The sequence below is a fragment of the Strigops habroptila genome, chromosome 3, assembly GCF_004027225.2.
Source record: "Strigops habroptila isolate Jane chromosome 3, bStrHab1.2.pri, whole genome shotgun sequence".
Classification (NCBI taxonomy): Eukaryota; Metazoa; Chordata; class Aves; order Psittaciformes; family Psittacidae; genus Strigops; species Strigops habroptila.
In genome coordinates this window covers 12917780-12942082 of record NC_044279.2, presented here as the reverse complement: position 1 = coordinate 12942082, position 24303 = coordinate 12917780, and the positions used below count along the sequence as shown (strand labels likewise).

The 24303-nt window shown below is 37.2% G+C and overlaps 1 protein-coding gene across 1 annotated transcript in view; it reads left to right on the top strand.

Moving 5' to 3' along the window:
• Positions 1 to 24303, top strand: part of PTPN12 (protein tyrosine phosphatase non-receptor type 12) — a 71900-nt gene that overhangs the window by 27466 nt on the left and 20131 nt on the right. Inside the window, exons 2-11 of the mRNA XM_030479227.1 lie at positions 3440 to 3548; positions 6621 to 6697; positions 7730 to 7825; positions 8817 to 8855; positions 9635 to 9706; positions 12421 to 12480; positions 14931 to 15073; positions 16520 to 16586; positions 17217 to 17294; positions 17394 to 17492. Coding sequence (XP_030335087.1) covers positions 3440 to 3548; positions 6621 to 6697; positions 7730 to 7825; positions 8817 to 8855; positions 9635 to 9706; positions 12421 to 12480; positions 14931 to 15073; positions 16520 to 16586; positions 17217 to 17294; positions 17394 to 17492 — 840 coding nt within the window. The remainder of the gene's footprint in view (positions 1 to 3439; positions 3549 to 6620; positions 6698 to 7729; positions 7826 to 8816; positions 8856 to 9634; positions 9707 to 12420; positions 12481 to 14930; positions 15074 to 16519; positions 16587 to 17216; positions 17295 to 17393; positions 17493 to 24303) is intronic.

Sequence of the window (24303 nt, the reverse complement as noted above, 5' to 3'; positions counted from 1 at the left end):
CTTACTGGCTATCTTGTCATCAACTTCCTTTAGTCTGAACTAAATTCTTTCTTCTTCTGCCCTGTCATTACCCCCATTCTGCTCTTGAGCACATTCTCCTCCCTCTGGTCACTCCAGGCTGTAACCTAGGAGGCACTGAATCTCTTGCATCCTGCAGCGGGCAGTGGGTGCACGTTGCAATAGCTTTCTGCAGAAATTGTCTGTTGTGTGTAGGGCAAAATGTTCTGCTGAGTCTGGCACTTTTCCATTCCTGTGGTGCTTTGTTCAAAGCTCAGTTTTAGAATTTCTTTCCTTTGTTCAAAGCTCAGTTTTTTGAATTCTTTCCTTACTCTTTAATGAATTATTTGTCTCCAAAAGCATGAAGTGGATACTACTCTATGTAGCAGATACTACTACAAATTATAAACAGTACTCCTTACTCTTTTTGTTTCCTCTCAGGACTGTACTTACTTATCTTCTATTACGGGTGTCTCAGAACAGCTGACAAACATGCATTAAAAGCATGGATCCTAAAGTATTTTAGGAACAGATGTGTGTTAAAATCAACCTGTGTTTCATTTCCAGTCTTTGCCTCAGAGCTGGGTTATGCTAATCCTACTTTCAAGTCTGTTTAGCAGATTGTACATCTATTGACTAGCACGGGGAGAAGGCTATGCTGAATTCTTATAGCATCACTTTCTAGAAAAGGAAATTAGTACTAGTCACTCCAGCCTTTTTGGCTTAGGATAGGTCCAAGTTGTTCTTGGGAGAATGTTTTTTCTTGCCTGCCTTAAATATGAGCTAAACCAAAAAGGGTCATCTTCCAAGAGTGTTCTTTGGTACCTAACATTTTCCCTGTCTGACTTCCTCAAGGGTATCCTTTTTCATGCAGAATAACTTCTGCTTCTGCTCCTAGTTTTTAGAGGTATTTTTTTTCTCTGAGCTTTTCTGTTACTCTTTCTCAGCAGCGTTAGGGTGTTTGCCCCATAAAAATCAGTATGATGGGGAAAAAAACCAACCCCAAAACTCACAACCAGATTGAGATACGGAACAATATACAAAATCATGTTGGTGGCTGTGCTTGGAAAGTATTGTTGTTTCTCTCTGCCTTTTTTGTTTGTTTGTTTTTCTGAATTGGAGGTTTATAGCTGATTTCAAACTGTTTCTCAGTCTTACAATTCTTAGCTGATACAGCTAAATTAAGTGTCTTTATTTTGCCATTTCTAGGCTCTTGGTTGTGCCCAGCCTTAGCACAGGCAATATTTTTTGATACAGGAAAAGGCAGTGTTACACAGGACAGTATGTCTCCCACGAGCAGTGGTATTCTTTATGTCTGTGCTATGTTACAAACCAGGTTTCTCTGCTTGCTATGTATACAGGTTGTGTTGTGAATTTGCTTTTAGTGTTGCAAAGATGCAGGTAGTCTCCATGGAAGCTTCCTGTGACTGTTCACATGTGTTTTCAAGAATTGAATCTTCCTGTTCTTCACTGTAGCGATGTTTTCAGATAATATATTTAGCACTTGGATCACTGCGTGGTCAGAGACTTACTGTCCCACCTCCAAATGTTTGCTTTTTTTTCTCATTGCCTAACACTGCAAGTTTTTTCAAGAGCAATGCATTTGAAGAAAAAACAACCCTGTGTGCTAGTTCTGTTACTGTTTTTAGCATTCAGTGATTTAATCTGTGATAGTCCTTGGAGAAGAGAAGAAAATTTGTCTGAAAACTGCTGGTGCTTGACTTGCTTAGAATCACAGAATCATAGAATGGTTTGGGTTGGAAAGAACCTTAAGATCATCTGGTTCCAACCCCCCTGCTATGGGCAGGGACACCTCACACTAGACCATGTTGCCCAAGGCCTTGGCCAAACTGACCTTGAACACTGCCAGGGATGGATGCCGGTTTTATGGGTTATTAGAAGCATATTATTCAACTAAATTAATGCAAAGTTTACATTTGCATATAAAATCTGTTGGTTTTTTCACCCTGTCCAGACAAATTTTATGAGTGTTTTTCTGTATACAGCAAAACCACTAAATTTTGTGATTTTCTTTCTTTTCCCTTTTTGCCAGAAAAAGTACTGCAGGACCTGAGTTGCCAATTCATTTTCCCTTTTTCTTTAAAAATTTGAAGTGTGCAGTGAGTCTCCCCAGTGCTTCAGTAGTTTTAGAAGAATTTAAGAAGAAAACTGGCTTTCCAAGCGGATCATCTTATGTTGCCCTTCTGCCTGTATGTTGTTGCGTAGTCAGTGAAAACAGGATTATATTTCTAACTAGGAAACAACCTCCCTTGTTCTTCCCCTTCCCTAAAAGAAAGCAAGTCATAAACATTTGGGGTCTTCAAAGATGATAATCAAGCATTAAGTATGGACTGAGGGGAACATGAACAACCTCTATCCTTCTACTTGTGCAAAATACCACTCAATGGAAATCCTAAACTTGTTTGAAGCTATGTTCTCTGTTTTCCTCTTGATCGTCTTATATACCACCACCATGTCGGTGTCGATAGAACAGCTGGTTTTGCAACCACCTACTTTAGCTAGAAGCCAGAATTAACTTTCTGAGTTCTTCAGGTTCCTTTTTTAAATCTGGATGTCTACACAGTCTAAAATAACTAACTAACCCCTTCTGGCTCTTCTTGTATTTTATTTTTTCTTCCAAAGAGTATTTACACTCTCTTCTTCCTCCTCAGTTTTAAGGTTCTGAAGGCCTAGTTCAATGATAAAAGCTGTACTGCTCTGTTATTTCCCAGGTTGCTGGAAGGCATGGGCTGGTTTTTATTATTAGAGGTTTTGACTCAGATTTCTAGGATTTGAAATAGATGGATGGAGGGGTGGGGGGAAAGACATATGTTGTGAATCCATCAGACCTCCTGTCACTCATCTTAATTGTGAATACCTTGTACAGGAGAGGCAGGGACCTTCTTCCTCTGGGTGAGCTTCAAACTCAATAGGACTTGGGCATTAGGAGTTGATGCCTGTTAAAAGTGAGATTTTGCTTTCTGTTCACATGTCAGTGTTGGAAGCCACATGCTTCAGAGCAAAGTACAGGCTGCTAATGGCTGCTCCCAAGCCAGCCTGCTCTGAGCTCTTACTCCAGGTATTCTGAGCAATAACAGAGTTTTCTGTTTAACACAGGTATTCTTGATGCAGTTGTTACTCCCTAACAAGGCTGTATATTTCCTAAATAAAATATAGCTGTATTCCATACTGGTGCTGTAGTGGCTTTCCCAATGTTGCTCCATGTTTCATGATGTATAGAACCGGCTTCAACTTGGCTGTAAACTGCTGATGAGCTAAAAGTACTGGATAAGTAGATTTTTAAACTTCATCATAGTGAATATTGTAAAACAAGTGAAGAAGTTTTTATGGAACGATCTTATACTTTATCAATGAAGCTATTGCCTTGTGATGTTTCTGTTATTTGCAGACTTGAAAATATAACACAAATGTTTTATTTCAGAGGTTAAGAAGATTATCGACAAAATACAGAACAGAGAAGATCTACCCAACAGCCACTGGAGAAAAAGAAGAAAATGTTAAAAAGAATAGATACAAGGATATCTTGCCATGTAAGTCTGAGTTACGTGTTAATAGAAGACAAAGGAAAGTGCTTGTTATTCTTAATGCGTTTTGAATTTTACTATTTAGTTATTACCGACAGGCAAAATTGGAAATAATTTGCTGAAAGATAACTTTCATAGAATTTTTATTTTTAACTTGGAAGGCAAAGTGAGTGAATACTTGTGTATATTAGGAGAGCTATTACCTAAAGATAAAATGTGTGCTAGGTCCCAAGCTGTATCAAGATGACACTTCCATTTTAGCTCAGAACAGTCTAGAGCTTTACTAGGTGCTTAACTGTATTTTTTCCTTAGGACCATGTTATTCATGGTAGAAAATAAATGTCAGCATAAACTCTAGATGGAATTTTAAGGAGCCTTAAGGAACCCAGGTTTGTAGTTTGAAGTAAAATAGGTATTTTTTGCTTGTTTATATCCTGCAAACGGTGTCAGAGAACTTTCAGTGCTGAGTTACGTTTGGTTTGTATTTTGCTAGAGCCCAGGTGAAATGCTGTTTAAGAGACAATCACAGAAAACAAGACTCAGAGCTGAATTTAAGTTTTAAAACCACCAATGTGTGGCTAGAACGGGCCAGTGATCTGTAATGACAAGATTGCGTGTTACAGGCTCACTTTGTGTAGCTCATGGGCCATGTATTTCAGAAGCTCTTGCTGTGTTTCTCAGTATGAACAGCTGACAGTGAGGTTAAATGGTAATTGTCTGACAAATGCTATTTTTCATATCCCAGAAGATGAGCAACAGATGCATTTTACTCTGCTCAGCTTTCTCGGAAATGTTAGGAGGTTTATAACCAATTTGAAGCTGAAAATGGTCCTAAGCATCATTAGCTTTCATTTTCAAAGTGTGTTCTAGTAATAAACTCCAGTGATTGACTGTGTGTTTCAGATCGTTGTACACCTGTATGCTCTTTTTTTCTAGTGCTGGAATTTTACTGTGTATCAGCACTTGGAGCAACACTTCTAGCAGTAAACTTTGCTTTAAAGCCACAGGCCTTAGGTTGTTTAAGGTGGTGGTATAGTGCTTGCTGCTGCACTGAGAAGGAGAGGCGCAGGTGTTCCTATTTTGCTGGAGAATTATGTTATACATATGTATACATATACATCACATGTTGAAGAGTAGTGTAGTACTAAGCTCAACTGCAGCAAAATTGCTAAATATTATTGGGGGTTTTGTATTTGTCTTGGTTTAGTTGGGAGGAAACATGTTTAATGGATAGAGTAAAAGTGAAAAAGAGAAGGGAAGTTGTTATTGTCTTAATAAGAGTTGTTATACTCTTTCTTCTATGCTGGCATTTTGGTAGACCATAAGATCATAGAATGACTTGCGTTGGAAGGGACCTTAAAGATCATCCAGTTCCAACCCCACTGCTTCCACTAGACCAGGTTGCTCAAAGCTCCATCCAGCCTGGCCTTGGACATGTCCAGGGATGGGGCGGCCACAGCTTCTCTGGGCACCCTGTGCCAGGGCCTCACCACACTCACAGTAAAGCATTTATTCCCTATATCTAAACTAACCCCCACCTCTTTCAGATCTGCCATTACAAAGTAGTTTTTAGTATTAAGTCTGTGACACTGCTGCATGCTTAGAAAGTGTTCTTGCTTTTACGTTATATGGAGGAGTGTAATACAGTGTAACATGCTCGAAGGATTTCTCTAGGGCTTTATGTGAGAGTGTGTTGTCTTTAGATCTGTGATCTAAATGTCTTGTAATCTATGCTTGTGCTTTTTTAGGAAGCATTACATGGTAACACAAACATTTTTTGTATGTTATCAGTGCTCTGGCAAAAATTTTCACCATCTTCAAAGCAAATATCTTGGAAGCTTTTTGGAAGAGCTTTCTGTATAGAAATAACTCTTAGCATGTACTTGTGGGCACGGTTCCCTGTTTTATTACCAGTGATGTTTTGACCAAAAAAACCCCAACTAAAACCAACCAACCATATTTTCTCTGTTTAAATAGACTCCTTTTTATATCTTTTTCTTGAATTTAGCTCTGATAAAAGTTTTAGCAGCTGTTCTGTGGCTGAGGAATTGACCCTGGGAGCAGAAAGTAACAGAAATCTCTTGAGCAGATGCTGTTTCTGCAGAGTTCAAAGCTAATTTTTTTGATCCCAACTAAAACAGCCTCTAGTGTAGAGATGGTTTGAATGATTTTTTTTTTTTTTTTTTTTTTTTAATGTGATAGCTAGGAAGCATTGGTATCAACAAGAGCTGGAAGAACTGGTGAACCTACCAACCACCTACCCTCCTTCTTAATAAGAATCATCAAGTTCATTCTGTATTAAAGACGCACTTAATTATTTTCTTTCGACACCAAAGAGAATTCCAAGATGTTAAGTTTATTCTGTCAACAAGTAATAAAGGCTATTTTTAAGTCTGCTGAGGATTTTTGGTCTCCAAATATCTGTTTTTATAAGAAGCTTTCTCCTGAGACAGTAATGCTTAAGGCAGAAACTTGAAATGTCAACACTCCTACATGAAGGAATCTGCTGCTTCTAGTTAAGAAGTGCCCCAGCAAAGTGCCTAAGCCTTGTGTTCAGGGATAGAAGTCATTCTGTGCCTGAGCAATAAGCCCCAGTACATGTTTCAATGTTGTAATACTTGGAGTCCTCCCTGGCAGAGGCTCTTTAAGACATAGTGACTGCTTTAACTACGCACTGGTGGTTTATTCTTTCTGCTTTCTGTAGCGGTGCTTTAATTCTGACCATCATGATCTGTGCTAATATTGTGTAACTATAATTTTGGTTATTTCTGATCAATTGAATTTTGCGTCGTTGTGATGAATTGCTTTTGGAATGCCAGTAGTTGGTACTCTGTGAACTTCAGCATCAGAAGCACGCAGCAATAGGAGCTACTCTGCTTATCCCTACCTGAGCTGGGGAGGGATATTAAAATTAACTGACTGACTTGCTTCTGTGACTTATCTTTGGGAAACATTCTTTAATGCTTAATTTCTTCTATACATATAATATGTACTATATATTATATTTACTGTTACATATTGATTTGCATATGTTGTAATTCTTGTGTTAAAAAAAAACCCAAAATATTCTTCTTTTAGTTGATCATAGCCGGGTTAAACTGACCTTAAAAACTCCCCCACAAGATTCAGACTACATTAACGCAAACTTTATTAAGGTATGTATTGCTATCTTAACAGTTCTGAAATTCTTTTTAAGCTTTTATTTCATATCAGTGCAGTTTTATATTATAGACTGAGAAAGAATTTAAAGCTGTGAGTGAAGATTTTATTGTAACTTAAATTTGCAAAGATGATGCCATTTATGAGGCAATTTTTTTCAGTTTTAATCTTAGTCTAAGTCTAATATAAAATACTTCATTTTGAAGTGACAGGCAACCAAGTTGGAACTTTATACCATAGGAAAATTCAGATACTATTGTTTTAACTATTGATAGTGTTAAAAATACTGCATTTTGAAAGAGGCTGGATTTAGGCGTCATAAATGAGGTGTTTGACAAATTGTGTATGTTAATATGCACTTCTTACTGTTCATGGCAGAAGTGTGGCAATGGAATTCTATCTAACATTCTGAAAGAGAAGCCAGAATTTGGCTAAAAGTCTGTTACACTTTAGTTTCAAAAGGTGAATATCTTGGGCTTTTCTTGTATCCTTATCCTGATGCTGCTTCTATACGGTAGTGCTTATTCAGAAAGGGGTGTTCTTATAGATCTCACTTGCTGAATGTTTAGTTTTAAAAGGTGAAGGTAAATGCCTTCAAGCTTTATAAAAAGTAGATTTTCAAATTTGGGAGTTTTAAAATGTGGCATTACTGGGAAGAGGAACTGAAATTTGTTCAGGGGGATGCTTTTCAGCAGCAGGATTTTCAAACTTTCATCATTAAATGTTTAGGTGCTAAAGAAAACGCAGGCTTAAAGGGAACCTTCTGAATCTGAACATACAGAAACTTTGTATTTTTTGTTAGTCTCTGGCAGCACAGTAGCTGTTGTAATCTTGGGCCCCCCTTGAAATCACCTGCAAAATTCCCACTAATGTGAATGGGCGTCGTTTCATATTCACCCTTCCTGTTACATAAAGCATAAAAATAAAACAAATATCCTAAATTTACAAGATTATAACCTCAAGCCTTTTTTATTCAGTGCGTATTAATTTTCTTTATAAACATTAATGGTTCCTTTGTGCAATCCTAGGGAGTACATGGGCCAAAAGCATATGTTGCTACCCAGGGACCATTAGCAAATACAGTAATAGACTTCTGGAGGATGATATGGGAATACAATGTTGCTGTAAGTACCTACTTAAAACCCAAAACTGGATGTTTCCTTATTTCATAGCACAGTGATTTGATATCTTTTGAGTGAGCTGGCTGATATTATAAAAAATATTGACAGTTATTTAGTCCATTTACTTCTCAAATCTTGCTTTTGTAGTTTAAATAGCATTCTTTATATCGTTAATATTATTTATTCAATTTAATAATGTAAATCCAAAGTAATAATTTCATTGAATGAATATGAAATCATGAATAGGTTGGTGCTTGGTTACATTATCTGTCCTCTAGTAGACCTTACAACTCTTAAGTGGGCTGACAAAATCACATACAGAAGCAGCATGTGAAACAACAAAAAAAAAGCCTACCTTTGGGGTTGGGTTTTTTTTGCTAATTTTGGGTTACTTACTGGTTTATATATTCTCTGTCTGTTTAAACAGCTATTGTCAGGACTTAACTTTTAAGTACTGTTAAAAGTGGGTATGTTCAACAAACTATTTCTGAAAGTATTTTCTAAGTGTTTTATCAGACACCTAAATCATGGTTACATGTAACAAATAGCATTCCTGTGCTATTCACATTCATGTATCTGAAATAGCTTCACCTAAGACACCTAATTCTTGGTTTTTAAATATGTTTTTTGCACCTATTTTAAGCAGGCTATGTGATTTTAAGCAAATATAGCTCTGTTTCTTCCAGTCAGCATGGTTCTATATTTTTATGATTAAATTTAGACTGAATAAATAAGGTGTTTGTACAGGATTACGATGAACTCAGATCAAGTAACCTAAAAATGTTGTATCAGTGTTGTAGATTTTGTGTGGAATACGACTTGGGTACTATTTTAGATTTAAAAGGGTGTGCATCTGCAGGTAGGAAAACAGATTTAATTTGTCTCTTCAGTAGTAACCAATTATCAATTTTGGCCCAGACAGAAGCAAATAGTAAAGCGTTGAAGTTACTTGATCTAAAAGCTGCTAACTTTAAGCATCTTTTTGTCTTTTCAGATAATCGTAATGGCCTGTCGGGAGTTTGAAATGGGAAGGGTATGTATACTAAATACAAAACTAAATGAGCACTGCTTAAGTGGGGCAATATGCTGATACCTGTGAAGCTCCGTATACCAAATCCATAACTGTAAAAATAATCTTCCAGGTTGAATGAGAACGCCTACCCTTTGTGTGCATAGAAAATAATGAACGTGACTGCTTTCCTTTGCCCTGTTTACAGTGTTACATTATTACTTAGGTGTCATCCCAGTGGAATATACCATATGTGTTTGTAAACCAAACTGTACTAATGGTCTGTTATGTCTCTATGGAAAAAATCTTGCTCTTTGTGGGATGTAGGCCAACTATCAAAATCCCGAGTCCTTCTGAATTTCCTGTCAATCGATACAGCTGCAGAAACAATCTGTCTTTTAAATCTCTGCGATGTTCATATGACATGAGAAGGAAGTAAACAAAGTTGGTCCAGAATTATGCACTCCAAACTTCCACAAAAACTAAAAAGCTCTCATTGTGTCCCTCTGTGCGATGCGTGCTTACGTGTATGTAGGCAGTCGTGAAGTTCATGTCCTGATTTACAGAGTGTCCTTTGGCTTTATGGGTCATCTGAGTTTTTAGTTTTTCTTTTGGTATCCAAGAGTAAAGACATTTTTCTTATTTAAAGTCCAGCAAGGCACCAGTAGGCAGATGTTAAGGAAAAGCACCAAATAAGAGAGAGAATAAGGCTTTTGAGATTATCATTTTGTCTACTCTGCTTGTGTTAATCATCATCTTTCAGTACTACACATGAATTAAATTAGGATTCTTTGCTTTAACAGAAAAAATGTGAACGTTACTGGCCTCTGTATGGAGAAGCAGCTGTAACTTTTGGACCATTTCGTGTTTCTTGTGTAAGTATAAAGCTTTATAAATCAATTTTGAAGGATTCATGCTTTTGTAACTTAAAATAACTGTTCAACAAACAGAGTGTATTACAAAACAGAGGCTTTTTTAATTGTTCAGTCCCAGATCTTACACAAGGACTCTCAAAGGAGTGCAGTGGAAAACCATGTGTGTATCTAAGCCGTGTAGGGTTTTGAATCTTCCATGATTTTTCATTTTTTTAAGTAGGGAATATGTGTCCCTTGGTCTGGTATCTTTTGTGTAACATTTCTTTAGCTTTACATGATGTAGTTCTGAATGTCAGTACCACACTCATGAAGGCAAGTAATATGCATGCAGTTGTTTCTCTCTGTTATGACTCGTGTGTTCTGGATGTGCATGAGAAATTAAAGTAATGCTGAAATAGGTTGTTTTCCTTAAGTTACATAAAGTTAATTATGAAAGCATGAATAAAGAAAATGGAAACTAAGCTCCTAATTTTTGTAACTTGTTTCTGTTGGTAACAGGTACAGGTTTATTTGAAATTACTTCCTTTGCTTCTATTGTTGCTTTTAAAATCAAAACAAAAACAAGTAGCGGATCACCATGAGGTCTGAATCTTTTCCTGGAAAATTCACAGGGGGTAACTGTCAAGTAAGCCGTGATTCCAGGAAGATGGTGGAAACCTGAGTGTTTCCATGGCACATTGCGTCAGTGTTACCGGGAGTTCTGATCTCTGAGCACAACTACTAGAGCCTCTTCCAGTTTTGCTGCTTGCTCATAAATGGTCATGTAAGGATTGCTGGCAGATGAATAGGCAGGAAGAGGGACTATGGATATCTCCTGCACCAAGCACAGCAGGGAATTGAAAGTAATCATTCTTTTGGCACCTGTCATCATGCAAGAGTATACCCCAATGGGTTTTTGCAGTCATTTTTCCTCAGAAGAGAAAGCTGGATAGTAAAAGAAGTCATGGTGTAATTACCATTTCACAAAGAGGACATAGAAGAAATTAACTTCAATATAAGTGATCTTACTGTGAACTTTTTTCTCTGGAGTTCATGATTGGCCTTAGCTGTTCACTTACTCTAAAACAGTGCAATTGATCTGTTCCAAATTGATCTCAAAACTGGTTTTATCTTCTCCTTAGAGCAAAATTACGTGGGTTTGGATAGGAATTGCTGCTATTTTCTAGCTGAAGTGCTTTAAGTTGTTCAGAAGGAGCTAGCATGTCAGTTTATTGAGCTATTCTTAATTCCACTTCAAAATAGTGTACCAAGAATTAAGTACACTTCAAGTTCATCTTGTCAGGAAAGCACGTACTTACAGATTTTAGTCTATAAAGATTCTGAGTAGCCTTTTCCTACCTTAAATTGATTTAAAAATTGGCTTGTGGGATTGGGTTTTTGTGGGTTTTGCTTTTTTGTGCCCTGTAGCTATTAGGCCATGGCCACATACCTGGCAGGTGTTTGTGAAAAGGGATAGTGTGTATGTTGTAATTGACTTCTCAGCTGAATATTGCTGTTGGGTACAATGGTGTACATTGGCTCCATTGCTGCTAGCTATGCGCTATCTCCTTTAAATCTGCAAGGTGCTGCAATTGTTTTCTTCATGGAAAATGGTAAATTAATGCAAATAGGAATGCATTAAGTGAACAATAAACAAGCTGAGAGAGTTGGGCTTGTTCAGCCTGAAGAGGGGGTGGCGGCTTGGGGGGACCTTATAGCAGCCTTCCAGTACCTAAAGGGGGCCTACAGTGAATCTGGAGAGGGACTTTTTACAAGGGCATGTAGGGACAGGGCAAGGGGGAATGGCTTTAAAGTGACAGAGAGGAGATTTAGATTAGACGTTGGGAAAAAATCCTTCACGATGAGGATGGTGAGGCACTGGCACAGGTTGCCCAAAGAAGCTGTGGCTGCCCCATCCCTGACAGTGTCCAAGGCCAGGTTGGACAGGGCTTGGAGCAACCTGGTCTGTTGGAAGGTGTCCCTTCCTGCAGCAGTGGGGTTGGAACTGGATGATCTTTAAGGTCCCTTCCAACCCAAACCATTCTGTGATTCTAAAGCATGTATGCAGTCTCCCAGATTCACTGTGGGAAGATATAATGCTAAGCTTTTAAAAGCATCTTCAAATTGTGATATTACTAATGTTTAAGTAGGGCAATATTGTTTGGTGTCTACAGTATAAACTTTCCTTGATGTTTCAAAGGCAGATTTGAAAATTTTGTGAGTATTCGAAGCTATGCTTTTTGGCCACAACCAAAATAATTACAATGATCCATTCAGATGCACTCTTAATTGAAAATAGTAGAAGGGGGGCGGGAATGAAAGGAGATGTTACAGGATGGAGTGATAAGAGGCTGAAGTCTATGCAGCAGAAGTGTTCCAGAAGGATGGCTGTGGGAGGCAGTCTGTAAATTCAGTGGATATATGGAGAAATAAAGCAAAAGAAGTACCTTGAAATACTCTTACAAGGTTATTGATACTTTTGGGAGCAGGTTAGGCACTGGTTTGAAAACTCACATTTTTATTTTAAGTAAAAGTAACATCTTTCACAGTATCTTGTGTAGCAAGATAAGTTGTGTTTTAAAATCAGTGTTTTGATTGCCCATCTTTTGGGGAAATTGTAGCTACAAAACCAGTAACTTAAAGACATCCAAGTTTGGGTTTTTTTAGTTATATCCTTTATGCTGCATATTAATATGTTCCCCCCCCCCCAATTCACTACTGTTTTTCATGTTTAGGAAGCTGAGCAAGCAAGAACAGATTACTTCATTAGAACATTATTACTTGAATTTCAAAATGTAAGTATACAATCAGCTCTGGTCTCAACTTTAATGGTTGCTCAAAGGTCTCTGAAATGATACAATGGAGGAAACTCATAAAAATATCTTCCCTTTTTTATGTGCTGACTCAGTATGTAAATAATAAAGTTTAGAAGTGATGTTAAAGGCTTAGTATATAAGAAAAGAGTAGTGAAACTCTTCCCTTGCCTTTTTATATATGTTCTTGGTTAGCCAAAGTTGTGTGATGGTCTTCAATGCCATATGTTAACAACTAGAAAGCTTCTGTCACCCTAGGAGAATTTCACAGTTCACCCCAACTGAAAACATGATGACAAACTGAATCAAACTTGTCAAAAACCCCTTTTTCCTCTAGTTAGCTTATTTTTGGGTAAAGTCTGTGTGGTTGTTAGAATTTGCCCTATACTCTAACTTATTGTCAAGAGAGTTTTACAATGTTAAAAGATATTTCTAATACCTGTTCATATATTTGTATTGCCGAATAAAAATAAAGCAAGAATGACAACAGCTTAGTAACTCTTTATTTTCCCTAAAGTTTCTCACTCTAGCTTGTAAAAAGTTACTCTTTTTGGAATGGAAATAGATACAAAAAATGTGGAATGTTCTTGTCTAAATTGAGTTGCGTTGTCTTTTTGCTTGGAGAACTTCTGCATGGGGGAATTGTATGTAATATATTCAAGGGTCAAGATAGAAATGTACTTTTAAAAGTGAACTCAAGGCTTTGGAATTCTTGAAGATTTGATATCCTAGTGTTCAAGATGTAGAATTGGCTTACCAGACAAGTATTCCGGTAAACCAGTTCATTTGCACTATTTAGGTTGGCAGCTGTAAATGGATTATTAGTCTCTTTATGGACAAAACTGAATTTATTCATCATTGTGAAAACTTAGGGCACAAACTACTGTAAAACATGAGACCTACTTAAAAAACAGAGTATGTTATTTGTGAAAATTGTCACATTTTCAGTGAAATAAAAGCACTTGCATTCTCGTGTAAGTGTTAAGAAGGAATGATTTACACCTTTCTTACAAACTTAAATGTCAGATTTGATGCAACTTTATTGTTCTGAAAAACAACTGTCAGCAAATAAAGATAAGTGTAGAGCTGTCCTGAAAAACCATGAAGGTTGATGGTCTGTTTTACACAATGTCATTTTAATGGGCATCCCGTATTAAGAAATTATTTATTACAGGTTAGTCTCACTTGTGGTTAGGTTTTGTTTAGCAATGCTTATTCCATTTCAACAACTGATATCACAATAATTATGAAAACTGTTTAATCATGAGGGGGTAATTTTGGAGGATAATTCTTTCTCTGCAGTAGCTTGCATAGGGTGCATGAACTTAATCAGTTCATTTCTGTTGGTATGTCCTGAATGCTCATACCTGACTGTGCTATGAAACTTTAGATAGCAAAAATGAACTGCGTAATAGCTGTGGGGTCTGCAGCGTTTTTTGAAATGGTGCACTTAAAAACAGAACTGAAAAGATATCAAAAACCCTGAAGTAGAAACTACATTACATTTAATACCTGAATATGATGAGAACTGGTTACTTCAGAAACTGTAGCTAATATTGCTTGCATGTACTATACATACAAATCACGTTTAGCTGCTTCCATGAATTCTATTCCAGTTAATATTTATAGAATGCCTGTGTGCTGCATAAAAACTAAGTAATAAAAAAAGCTACATAGAGTTATGCTTTTGTCCTTAGCAAAGAGCCCAAAGTTTGCATTCCTTTATGGTGTAATGTAACTGAAAGGATTAACAAAGATCTGTTGATATTCAATGTACGCAGCTGATAAAATGATCTTTCTTCAGACTTATCTGGCAAATTTGCTTCAGCATTTCTGTGGGCTCATACTTTGGTAATGAGTTACAGACTCTTTATCTTACTTTGAGTAATTCTAAGTGTAGCCTTAAACTGTGGAAGAAAATATGTATTTGGGGTATAAAGTAACATCCTTCTAAGTTCACTTCTTGATTTTCCAGAATAATGAAAAGCTTTGTCACTTCTATAAAATTTTCAATGGAGCATCGTGCCAAATACTGTGCAAAAGAAATTGAAACTCATATAAATATACAAAATGATTTTGCTTTCTATGAGGAAAACCAGTTTGGTCTTTCCCTGTCTCTCTTTCAAAGGTGAAGTCTGTAAGGACAGCCAATCTTTCAACACAGTGCAAAGTTGTGGGTCCTTTAACCCTTACGTTACAGAGAAGGTCTTCTGTGAACTATCCCATAGCACTTTCTCCTATGCATTAGCCAGCACTCAAAGTACTACTTCAGAACTTCTCTTTTTTTTGTTGTAAGTGGTATAAGCTGTGGGTAAATGGCTTTGCTTGTACACAATCATGCAAGAAATTGAGGGTTCATAGAACTAATTATTTCATACAAACTCCTCAAATATGTATTATCATTAACACCTTTCTCGTTCCTTCTCTTTTAGGAGACTCGTAGTGTCTACCAATTTCATTATGTTAACTGGCCTGACCATGATGTCCCTTCCTCTTTTGATTCTATTCTGGACATGATCAGCTTGATGAGAGAATACCAGGAACATGAAGATGTACCAATTTGCATACACTGCAGGTATCAGATATATTTATTTTTGAAGTTTAATTTTTTTGAAGTCTAGACTTTTGGTAGGAGAGGCACTAGTTTGATTCTCCATCAGAATTTATTTATTTTTGTTTTCTAAAAAGGAGTATTTCCTCATGTCAAAACTTGGCTCAAAATCACACAGTCTTCATTGTCTTTAAACACATGCCACAGTAAAATTCTGCTTTTGTTTCAGTTTAAGACAGAACATCAATCAGAAAAGAATTAGTCTTTGAAAGGGAAACTGTTTTGTGGTTCTTAAGACATTTAAACCCTCATTAGGACAAAATAGACTTTGAAGATCATCGCAAATCAGATCTGGGAGTGAAGGCTCTGTTCTCAATAGGAGAGACTACATAGCAGGTGCATCACTGCCTAAGAACTCTTCTGTCTGCCTTCTAATATGACAAAAAAAGATCTCTAATGAGCAGGCTGTAGTTTCTGGTTGGTAAGTCTTTGCTTCTGAGCAACAGTTTCATCTGTGACCCAAAATTAGGTTAACAGACTGTTGAAGCTAAACTGCCATGAAAATGTTCCAGTAAATTGACAGTTTCTTGACAATTTCTGTGGTAGATTCTTGCCTATGATATTTAATACCTTTTAAAGCAACAAAAGTTAATGTATGTATGTCAGAAAAACTGAATTCAGATTTATAAGCTGGGAAATGTTAAATTGTTAGGTCTTGCTAACTCTTTAGAGCTTGGTTATAGTCTTAAAGTGTACAGCAATCTGCTGTCTTTAGCTGCATTCTTTAACTTGTCACTGTAAGTAATTGAGGTTTAAAACCATAAGAAAACTTACTTAGCACTGAAATCCATTTCACTTTGTCCTGTTTCTCTTGAATGTCAATACGGTTGTGAAGGTTGGTTCTTTACAACAGTATAATTATAATGCAGTAAATATGCATACATTATAACTCTTTATGTGTAAAATAGAGAAATTCATACTATTAGGAAGAGTAAGTGTGATATTCTCTGTCATTTTTTAATAGCTTTCAGATTTAAGGTGTTAAGATAAAAAGCAGAAAATACAGATATGATACTAAATCAGAAAAATGTGGGAAGTCTTTAATGTATTCTGGTTTGCCATTTAACGTATCTCTCATTAAACTTGGACAAAATCCCTGCTGTTGAAGCAGTGGTAACTAGGAATAATGTGACGAAAGAGGCAATAAAAATGTCAGCATTGAAGCATCTTTCATGATAGCGATTCCAATTGGCTATGAAATACTTGCATTAAAAGCTTTAAAGCTCCATTCTGCATTTTGCAGTGCCAAGTCATTTTTCCTTTTAAGACACTAGTGCCAGGTTGAGTGAGCTTAAAATGAAAGGGATTTAGATACTTTTTTTTTTTTTTCACATGAACTCTGGAAATAAAGCTTAAAGTGTGTTTTTAACAAATGAAAATGATTTCTAACACACCTGTTTATGTTCATAGTGCAGGGTGTGGAAGAACAGGAGCCATCTGTGCCATAGATTACACGTGGAATTTGCTTAAAGCTGGGGTAAGGAATCTTAAAAGAAGAGATTTTGTAGCATTCCATCATTTCATAACAGTGATTGACTGAGCTCCCAAATGTTCTATAATAGTAAGATGTTTAAGACATTCCAGAACTCTTTTGACAGGTTGGATGTTTAGTTTCATTGCATTCATGCTTTAGCATGAACTTACTTCCCTTTGACAGCAAGTTTTTTTTATCTGGAAAAAAAAAAAAGTGATTGTAAAATTCTAATTTTATTTTTAACATATTTCAATATAAAGTGATTTTGAATTCAACTTTTTCAATATCTCTGCTTAATCTTACAGCTCCTAAAAGGTGGTATTTCAGATATACGGGGATAACTTCAGCCTAGGTTTTTCAGGTTATGAAGCATCATTAATGTTGCAATGTCATATTAATGCTTTCATTGGGTGTCTCATTTTCAAAATACTTGAACTGCTCTCATATGGTCTGAGTCAAATGTTTAAAACCAGGTCTGGAAAGGCATTGCTTTGTACATTGAATAGATGCAATGTGGATAAAACAGATTGGTTTAGCTGCAAAAGTTAGACATACTTTTGGATGTCTAACAGCTTTTGTATTGCTGTTCTGACAAAGTTATATCAGTGTAATTGACTTCCTTCTGTATTTCAGAAAATACCTGAAGAATTCAATGTATTTAATTTAATACAGGAAATGAGGACACAAAGGCATTCTGCAGTGCAGACAAAGGTATGGTTTGTTTTAAAATTAATCCCTATCATATGATAATATACACTCATTCTATGTAAAGTTCTCATGCACTAATTTTTATCTGGTACCCCACTACAGGAGCAGTATGAACTTGTCCATCGAGCCATAGCACAACTGTTTGAAAAGCAACTGCAGAAGTATGAAAGTTGTGCAGACTGGAAGATTGCAGATGGAGTGGTATGTGTCTTTCCCTTACGAGTTTGTTAGTTGTAGCTGTTAGCTTCTGATCCAGATTTTTCTGAAAGGTCTAGTTTTTAAAGGTAAATGTTCAGTGGTGCTAACGCACATAGAGAACTTGTTTGGTCTACAGGTGGGTTTTGCTGTGTAGGGACAGCTAGCCCGTACTCAGCTTACACTGAGGACTTGGTTGTATAAGTTGGGTAAGATAATTAAAGGATATACCAGACGCAATTGCAATGGAGAAGTAACAGAAAGACTTCTAGTATGGATGAAATGTAGGACTCTAACTCAATATTTGAATAGTGAAAAGGGCCCTTACCTTGGTGAGGTGGCAGTAGTTGACAGCTGATGTGTTGCTTTGACTGGCAGTACTTACCCCAGTTCTGATACATTGGCAGCAAATGAAATTTTGTCTAAGCACGACCTTCTGCAAATTACTTGTTAAACAGTGTGATACAGAGCAAGGGAAAAATAAAACTCCGTCCTGCATACACATACATTCATACATAAACTCACACATGTATTTGTATACAGATGACTTTTATCTGTTCTATGTTTAAGTTAAACCCTTGAAAGGGAAAAACTTCATAGAAGTTTTCCTTTCTTCCTCTCCACAATGTGGTGTTGGGCCCGATTTTAAACCCATAGATGAGCACTGATCTGACTCTTCAGCTGAGACTGGGATATTGGATGCTGATGCATACTGCCTTGGTCCAGCAGAGCCTTGATGTAGTTGAGCAGGACTGGGAGTGAATGATCTGAAGTTCTCCTATATTATGTCAAAGTACATACAGTAGTTCTGAGCTCTTTAGTCATGGCAAGAAACCTGATGGACTAAACACAGTATGGTTGGGGCAGGCTGTTTCAATTTATTATAGGTTTGATATTTAGCCTAGCTGGTCTGTGAATTTTCATTTTATTTCTAAGGAATGAGCATGATGGGGTTTGGAGTGTGCAGATTTACTAGCTTTGTACAGAAGTGGTTCCAAATTACTTGAGTCTTGGACATAAAATAATAGGCAGAGCAGTAGACTGTATCTTCTGGTTATTTAACTTTGATCTGGCCTATGTCTGAGTATTACGTAGAATTCAAACTGCCTCTTTTTTGCACGTGTTCCAAAACATCTGAATAAGGAGGTGACACAGTATGTTGATACTATGTCTGTAACAAAGGCAAGGGCTGTCTGTAGCACACCGAGTGGGATTTGAGTGACTGAGTAATAAGAACAACTAAATTACGGGTAGGTAATGTGCAGGGGGTGAGACACAAGAAATACCAACTCTCTATATGGATTGCGAGTTTTGAGTTTTGCTTGAATATGATTCTGGTTATAATCAATAAGTTGTAAAGGAAATTGAATTTTAGCAATTATTTGGAAACTAATAAGAGCAGAGAACATAATGTCGTCGTCTGGATACCTTGCAGCTTGAATACTGTCTGCAGGTCTGGGCTGCTTATCTCAAATGTATTGCAGAATTCAAGCATTAAAAATTTGGACAAGGATCAAAGGTGTCAGAAGGCTTCATCTAAAGAACAAACCAGATCGAGCTAGAAGAGAATTGGCAGTAGTTAGATAAGATAGAGGCTAAGTAACAGTGAAAAGCTGATTTCTATTAATATTTTCTAAAGGGTATTGATGAGACCTCCAGGCTTAATACAAAAGGAGGTAGTTCTCCATGAAACATGAAGCTGCAGAGCTCCTTGCAGCTGAAAGTCTGTACCTTTGAGGTGAATATCTCATCATCTTGGAATCTTCTTCCATGAATTTGCCCAACCTCTGACCTATGAAATTCCAGAGTTGCAAACTGTTGGAGAACATCCTGGGGAAGGATCCCTGCATGTCTGCTTTGTCCTTATTCTTCCCTGTAAGTCTCCTTTTGGTCACTGCTGGAAATGAGACAAAATGAATCTCTCAGTCCAGCTAGGTACAGCTTTTTTACATTAGGAAATGAGGCTTCTTCATATTGTAGCTTGAACATTTCTATAGGAGGATTGAGGGGAAAAAAGTCTCATAGGTAAAGAGTTCCTGTACTTAAAAAATTTGATACTTGAAACCAAATTTGCTGCTGTTTGTTGGTTAGGAAATTTGCTGCTATCCGTTTGTTGGTTAGGAAATTTGCCTTCAGGGAATGAACTGGTGTGAGCTTAGCTTCTGTTTTGGTTTTATGAAGTGGTGTTCTACTCATGTACCCGGTTAGATATCTGCTTGTAGCTGTAACCTGATTCTCGGAACTTTGAAGCTCACTTGGGACACTGTGTTTGCTGTTCTGAATACACTCCCTTTTTTCCTCCAAGGGTGTTATGTAGCATCTGTTGTATGTAACATCTGGTTTTTTTCCCAGAAATGTTCTAGTTAGTTTTTTAACAAAGACACATCCCAGAATGTTTGTTTATTTAAAGGAGACAAACTCTGATGCAGAAAGTTTTCTAATAACTTTATTAAATACAGTGTAATGTCCTGAGGTTCCTTCCCAGGTCTGTGGAGTTGTGTGCATGTGAAGGGTCTTAATTATGTTCAGTGGTAATAATTCCAAATAAAAGAATATGCCTACTTTGGATATGTTACTGTTAGTTATACAGGAGATACTACTGAAGTGAGGAGGAAATTTTCTTTCATCTTTCCTTTATTATATTTGGATAGTACTTTGAAGAGCTGGAGTACTCTGTAGGGTCAGTTTCATGGTTTTGTTATCCAATTGCTCTTCACATTTCAAGCAGAGTTTGGAATGAATTGAGTTATCTAAGCTTTGTAAGCAATGTTTGCCAGTAACATCACAGTAAAAAGTTAATCTGATTGGCAACGAGTAGCAGTATTCATAGGGAAGTAGCTTAGACACAATCCTGAACGTGTGTTCCTGTGAACTTGCCAGCTTTGCCCTGCTGGAAACAATACTGTAAAAAGTCAACAAGAAAACCACATGAAGTGTTTGAAAATAGACATACAATAGGGTTAGAATTTCTATTACAGTTTGATAGAATTGAAACTACATGGTTTCAAAACCATGTAGTCTAATGCACATATGACATAGTCTAAGGTAGTCATTGTATTTCTTACCATATAGTTATACATATTGTGAATGTATAGAACTAGAAATGTGCTTAAAATAATACTAAGTATGTAAATTATATGAAGAAAAGCTTTCTTTCAGATAACAGAGCACTTTCAATAGTCCCCATGGTAGCCAAATTTCAGGCAAAGACAAAGCTGCTCAGAAGCAATTTCCTTCTGATAGGAAGACTCAGATGCTAAATCATAGAATCATAGAATCGTAAGGGTTGGAAAGAACCTTAAGATCATGTAGTTCCAACCCCCCTGCCATGGGCAGGGACACCTTGCACTAAACCACGTGGTCCAAGGCTCTGTCCAACATGGCCTTGAACACCGCCAGGGATGGAGCATCCACAACCTCCCTGGGCAACCTATTCCAGTGCTTCACCATCCTCACTGTAAAGAACTTCTTCCTTATATCTAATCTAAACTTCCCCTGTTTAAGTTTGAAGCCATTACCCCTTGTCCTACCACTACAGTCCCTAAGGACTATAAATTTGATAATCAGAACTATCCACCCCATATCCCCATAATAGGACTCTTTAGATTCTCAAATTAAATTGAAGCTGAGTCTTGGACTCAACCCGATTACCACTAAATTTCTTGATCATATTGTGATGTGTTTGAAGTTAACAGCTGTGTGCTGCTTGCCAGCATTGGTTTTGCTAGTGCTGCTGTGAAAATACTACATTTAGCTTTGTGGTTGGAAGTTTTGAAGCATATGTGAGCTGATTAGTCTTGATCATCTGATATCAGTCAGATTTGTATCAGTAGAATATTTTGTGTTACTTAAGAGACTTCAGATCTGAAGTGAACTATGGTTGTCTTGGAAAGTCCAAATCAGATGGAATTCCATCAAGTTGGATGTTCTGAATATAGAAAAAGTAGAATTGATTATAAGACAAACAAAAAGATTACTATCTCTTTGCTAATGTTTTGTGTTGAATTTTGCCTCCTGACAATAACAAGAATGTTACAATACTGCAAGTCCTTGTTTTACCCTTATCCCCTAATAGAAACTTGCTTTGATACACTTTCTTCAAAATACAGCTTTGCTAGTTCCTCAAGTATCTTTTGCATTTCTTCCTGTGGAAGTGACAGGATTCTGTTTCTGTGCTTGATTGCACTTTTAGAAGCTGTGGAGGAGTTGACTGCTGTAAGAAGAATGTTGATATTCAAAACGTTAGTGGTTTGGAAACTCAAAGTGAAAAGACTTTGCTGTTCAGATTCTCTGCTGTTTCGTAGCTTGGAAAGAAATTTTCGGCCATTATAGCGTTCTAAAAAATCATGTATGTCTTCAGAGACATTTATCTTGTTGCCTATGCTTGGAAAGTTTTATTTAGTCTGAATCATTTGAATGTATTGTTTCAGTCTGAAGTATTTCTCCTTCATCTACTGATGCTCTGTGGTTCCCATGCTGCTTTATGATAAGGGCAAAAGGAATGCCTCAATTCCTTATAAGGGAAACCATGGGATTACTTCTGGAAGAGTCTTTGCAGTAAATTTGCTAGTACATTACCAGTACAGAAAGCTTCTGAACGACATTAAATATTTCCACTGTGAGTTCCAAAAGAAAATTATGCATTGCAGGTCCTGGGCAAAAGGTTTTGAATTGTAGGCAGTGCCTGTGAAATCTGTCTGAAACTGTGATCCTCTATTTGCCCAATGTTAGTGACAGCTCTGTTTGGTGATTCAGCCATTGGAGGAAGTATGAGGGGAAAAGACCCACCCATGGGAGATGACAGCACAATTTTAGGTCACCTTAGCAAGTTGAATTGAGACACCGTGTGTGCCACGAGAATTCCTTGTTCCTCTGCATTACCACAGGAATAGGAGTTACTCTGTATTGTTGTAGAGTAGATGTAATCCGCACTTCTAAGTATTTGACTTTGTGGTCTTTTCATTTGTTACTGTAGTCTTTTGTAGATATACACACATTTTATATTTTATATATATATAACCTATATATATATGTAATTTAACAGAATACCTAAAAATTCCTAACTGTGAGCATTTTCACCTGACCTGAGTAATCGCTCCCTCAAATCAGTGAGGACACTAGAACTCTTGAACTGTTCAGCAGTTGATGTATATAGAGGTAAAGGTTGGGGAAAGCTCCCGTTCTTTTGTCTACCCATGTATTGTTAATGCTTCTGTTTTCTTACAGTGAGAAGCCTGTGCTGTAAGAATGCAGAGTGCTGCCCTGGACACTTAATTGACTGAATTGCACATTTGTTAATCAATTTTTTTAAGACTAATTCTATATGATGAACCTCATGAACTATATATGTTGTCCTGGTTTTTCCTAAGCTGATAGCTTATAAAATTGCGTTCTGTCTGAGAATTCGACATCTGTCCAGAGAAGCAAGAGTGTGTTGGCTGATGCCAATAAGCTGTGATTAGGAAGGCTGGAAGGCTTTGCCTTAATACTGCCATCTGCTCTTCTCAATGCATGCAGTCATCTCAGTGAGATAGCCTATATTCACTTCTACAGTTGAGCTTCCTCTGTTCTGCTCCGTGCTAGTCGATCTGCACATTTGCTGGTTCACTTATTTGATATATGACAGAAAGGGAAATCTTTGAGTTGGTGTCACTCCAGGGTGCTGAAAATACCGGTTGGTCACTATCTCTTGTGACACAGAACTGAGAACAAGTAAAAGACAGTTCAGCAAGCAGTATTTCTTTGGTTAAAAACAAGAAGAGATCCAGTAGTAACTGAGCATAACTACTGAAAAATGCTGCAGCAGCATAAAATTGGTAGGAGCACTGTTTCTTCCCTGCATAGCTTAGTGCATTTGGTTACTGTCTTAAACTTTTATCATCTTCAACCTTTGAAGTAAAAATCCTTCACTTATTGGGCAATAAGTTGTCTAAAAGTAAATGAAGCCTTCATGGAAACATCAGTGCTTTGAGCTAATTAAGCAAAGTAGGGAAGAACCTCCTTTTTGGTGACAGTAAGTCCTTTGACATTCTTGCTCCTGATTTAATATAACTAGAACAAAATGAACTGATCCTGATTTTGCCCTAATGCAGAAGTGAAAGCTATCCTGAAGCCTTTCCTGAAGTTGGAGTAACCCCTGACTTCTCTTCTGGGGTTGAATTTAAAAGTACTGTTTTGTGTGTGTGGTGTTTGGTTTTGTTTTTTTTTTTTTCCCAACAAAGGAATTGGTTTTGTAAACTCTGTGGTTGTGTATGTGCTTCAGACATTTGAGTTTATGCACATTTTTGTGAGGTATATACATTTTATTGCTAGTAGCAAAAATGGCACTGCCTCTTCAGCTACTTCTGCCTGTCTCAGCTAGAAAGAGCTTCTTGCTGTATACATAGAGCTTAAAAAACTTTGACATATGTTAGCTTCTTTAATAGGCTTTTTCTTCCGCCTGGGAGAAAAGCATATCTCGGGAAACATTCTGTTCACAAACACTTCACTTTACAAACATAGAAGGACAGGGATGCAGCTGCTGGTTTGTTTTCTGGACACATTAGTCTACACCACAGCCAACAGGCACACCCTTTCCCTTGCCAGTACCTTTTAGAAAACTGAGTGCATAAATAAGAAATCTGTTCCTCAAAACTTCCATGTGGGTGGAACTGAACTGGAACGCTTTCCTGATCTGTTGTAGGATGGAGAAGGTGGTGGTAAGGGGAAGGAACTACTCCTGTGGAGTCTCACTCTTTCTGTCTGCCTAATGAAATGTGAATGTGCTGTGGTGCTGAAACAAGGCAAACAGCCCGCTCTGTTCTTGGGATGCAGTTAT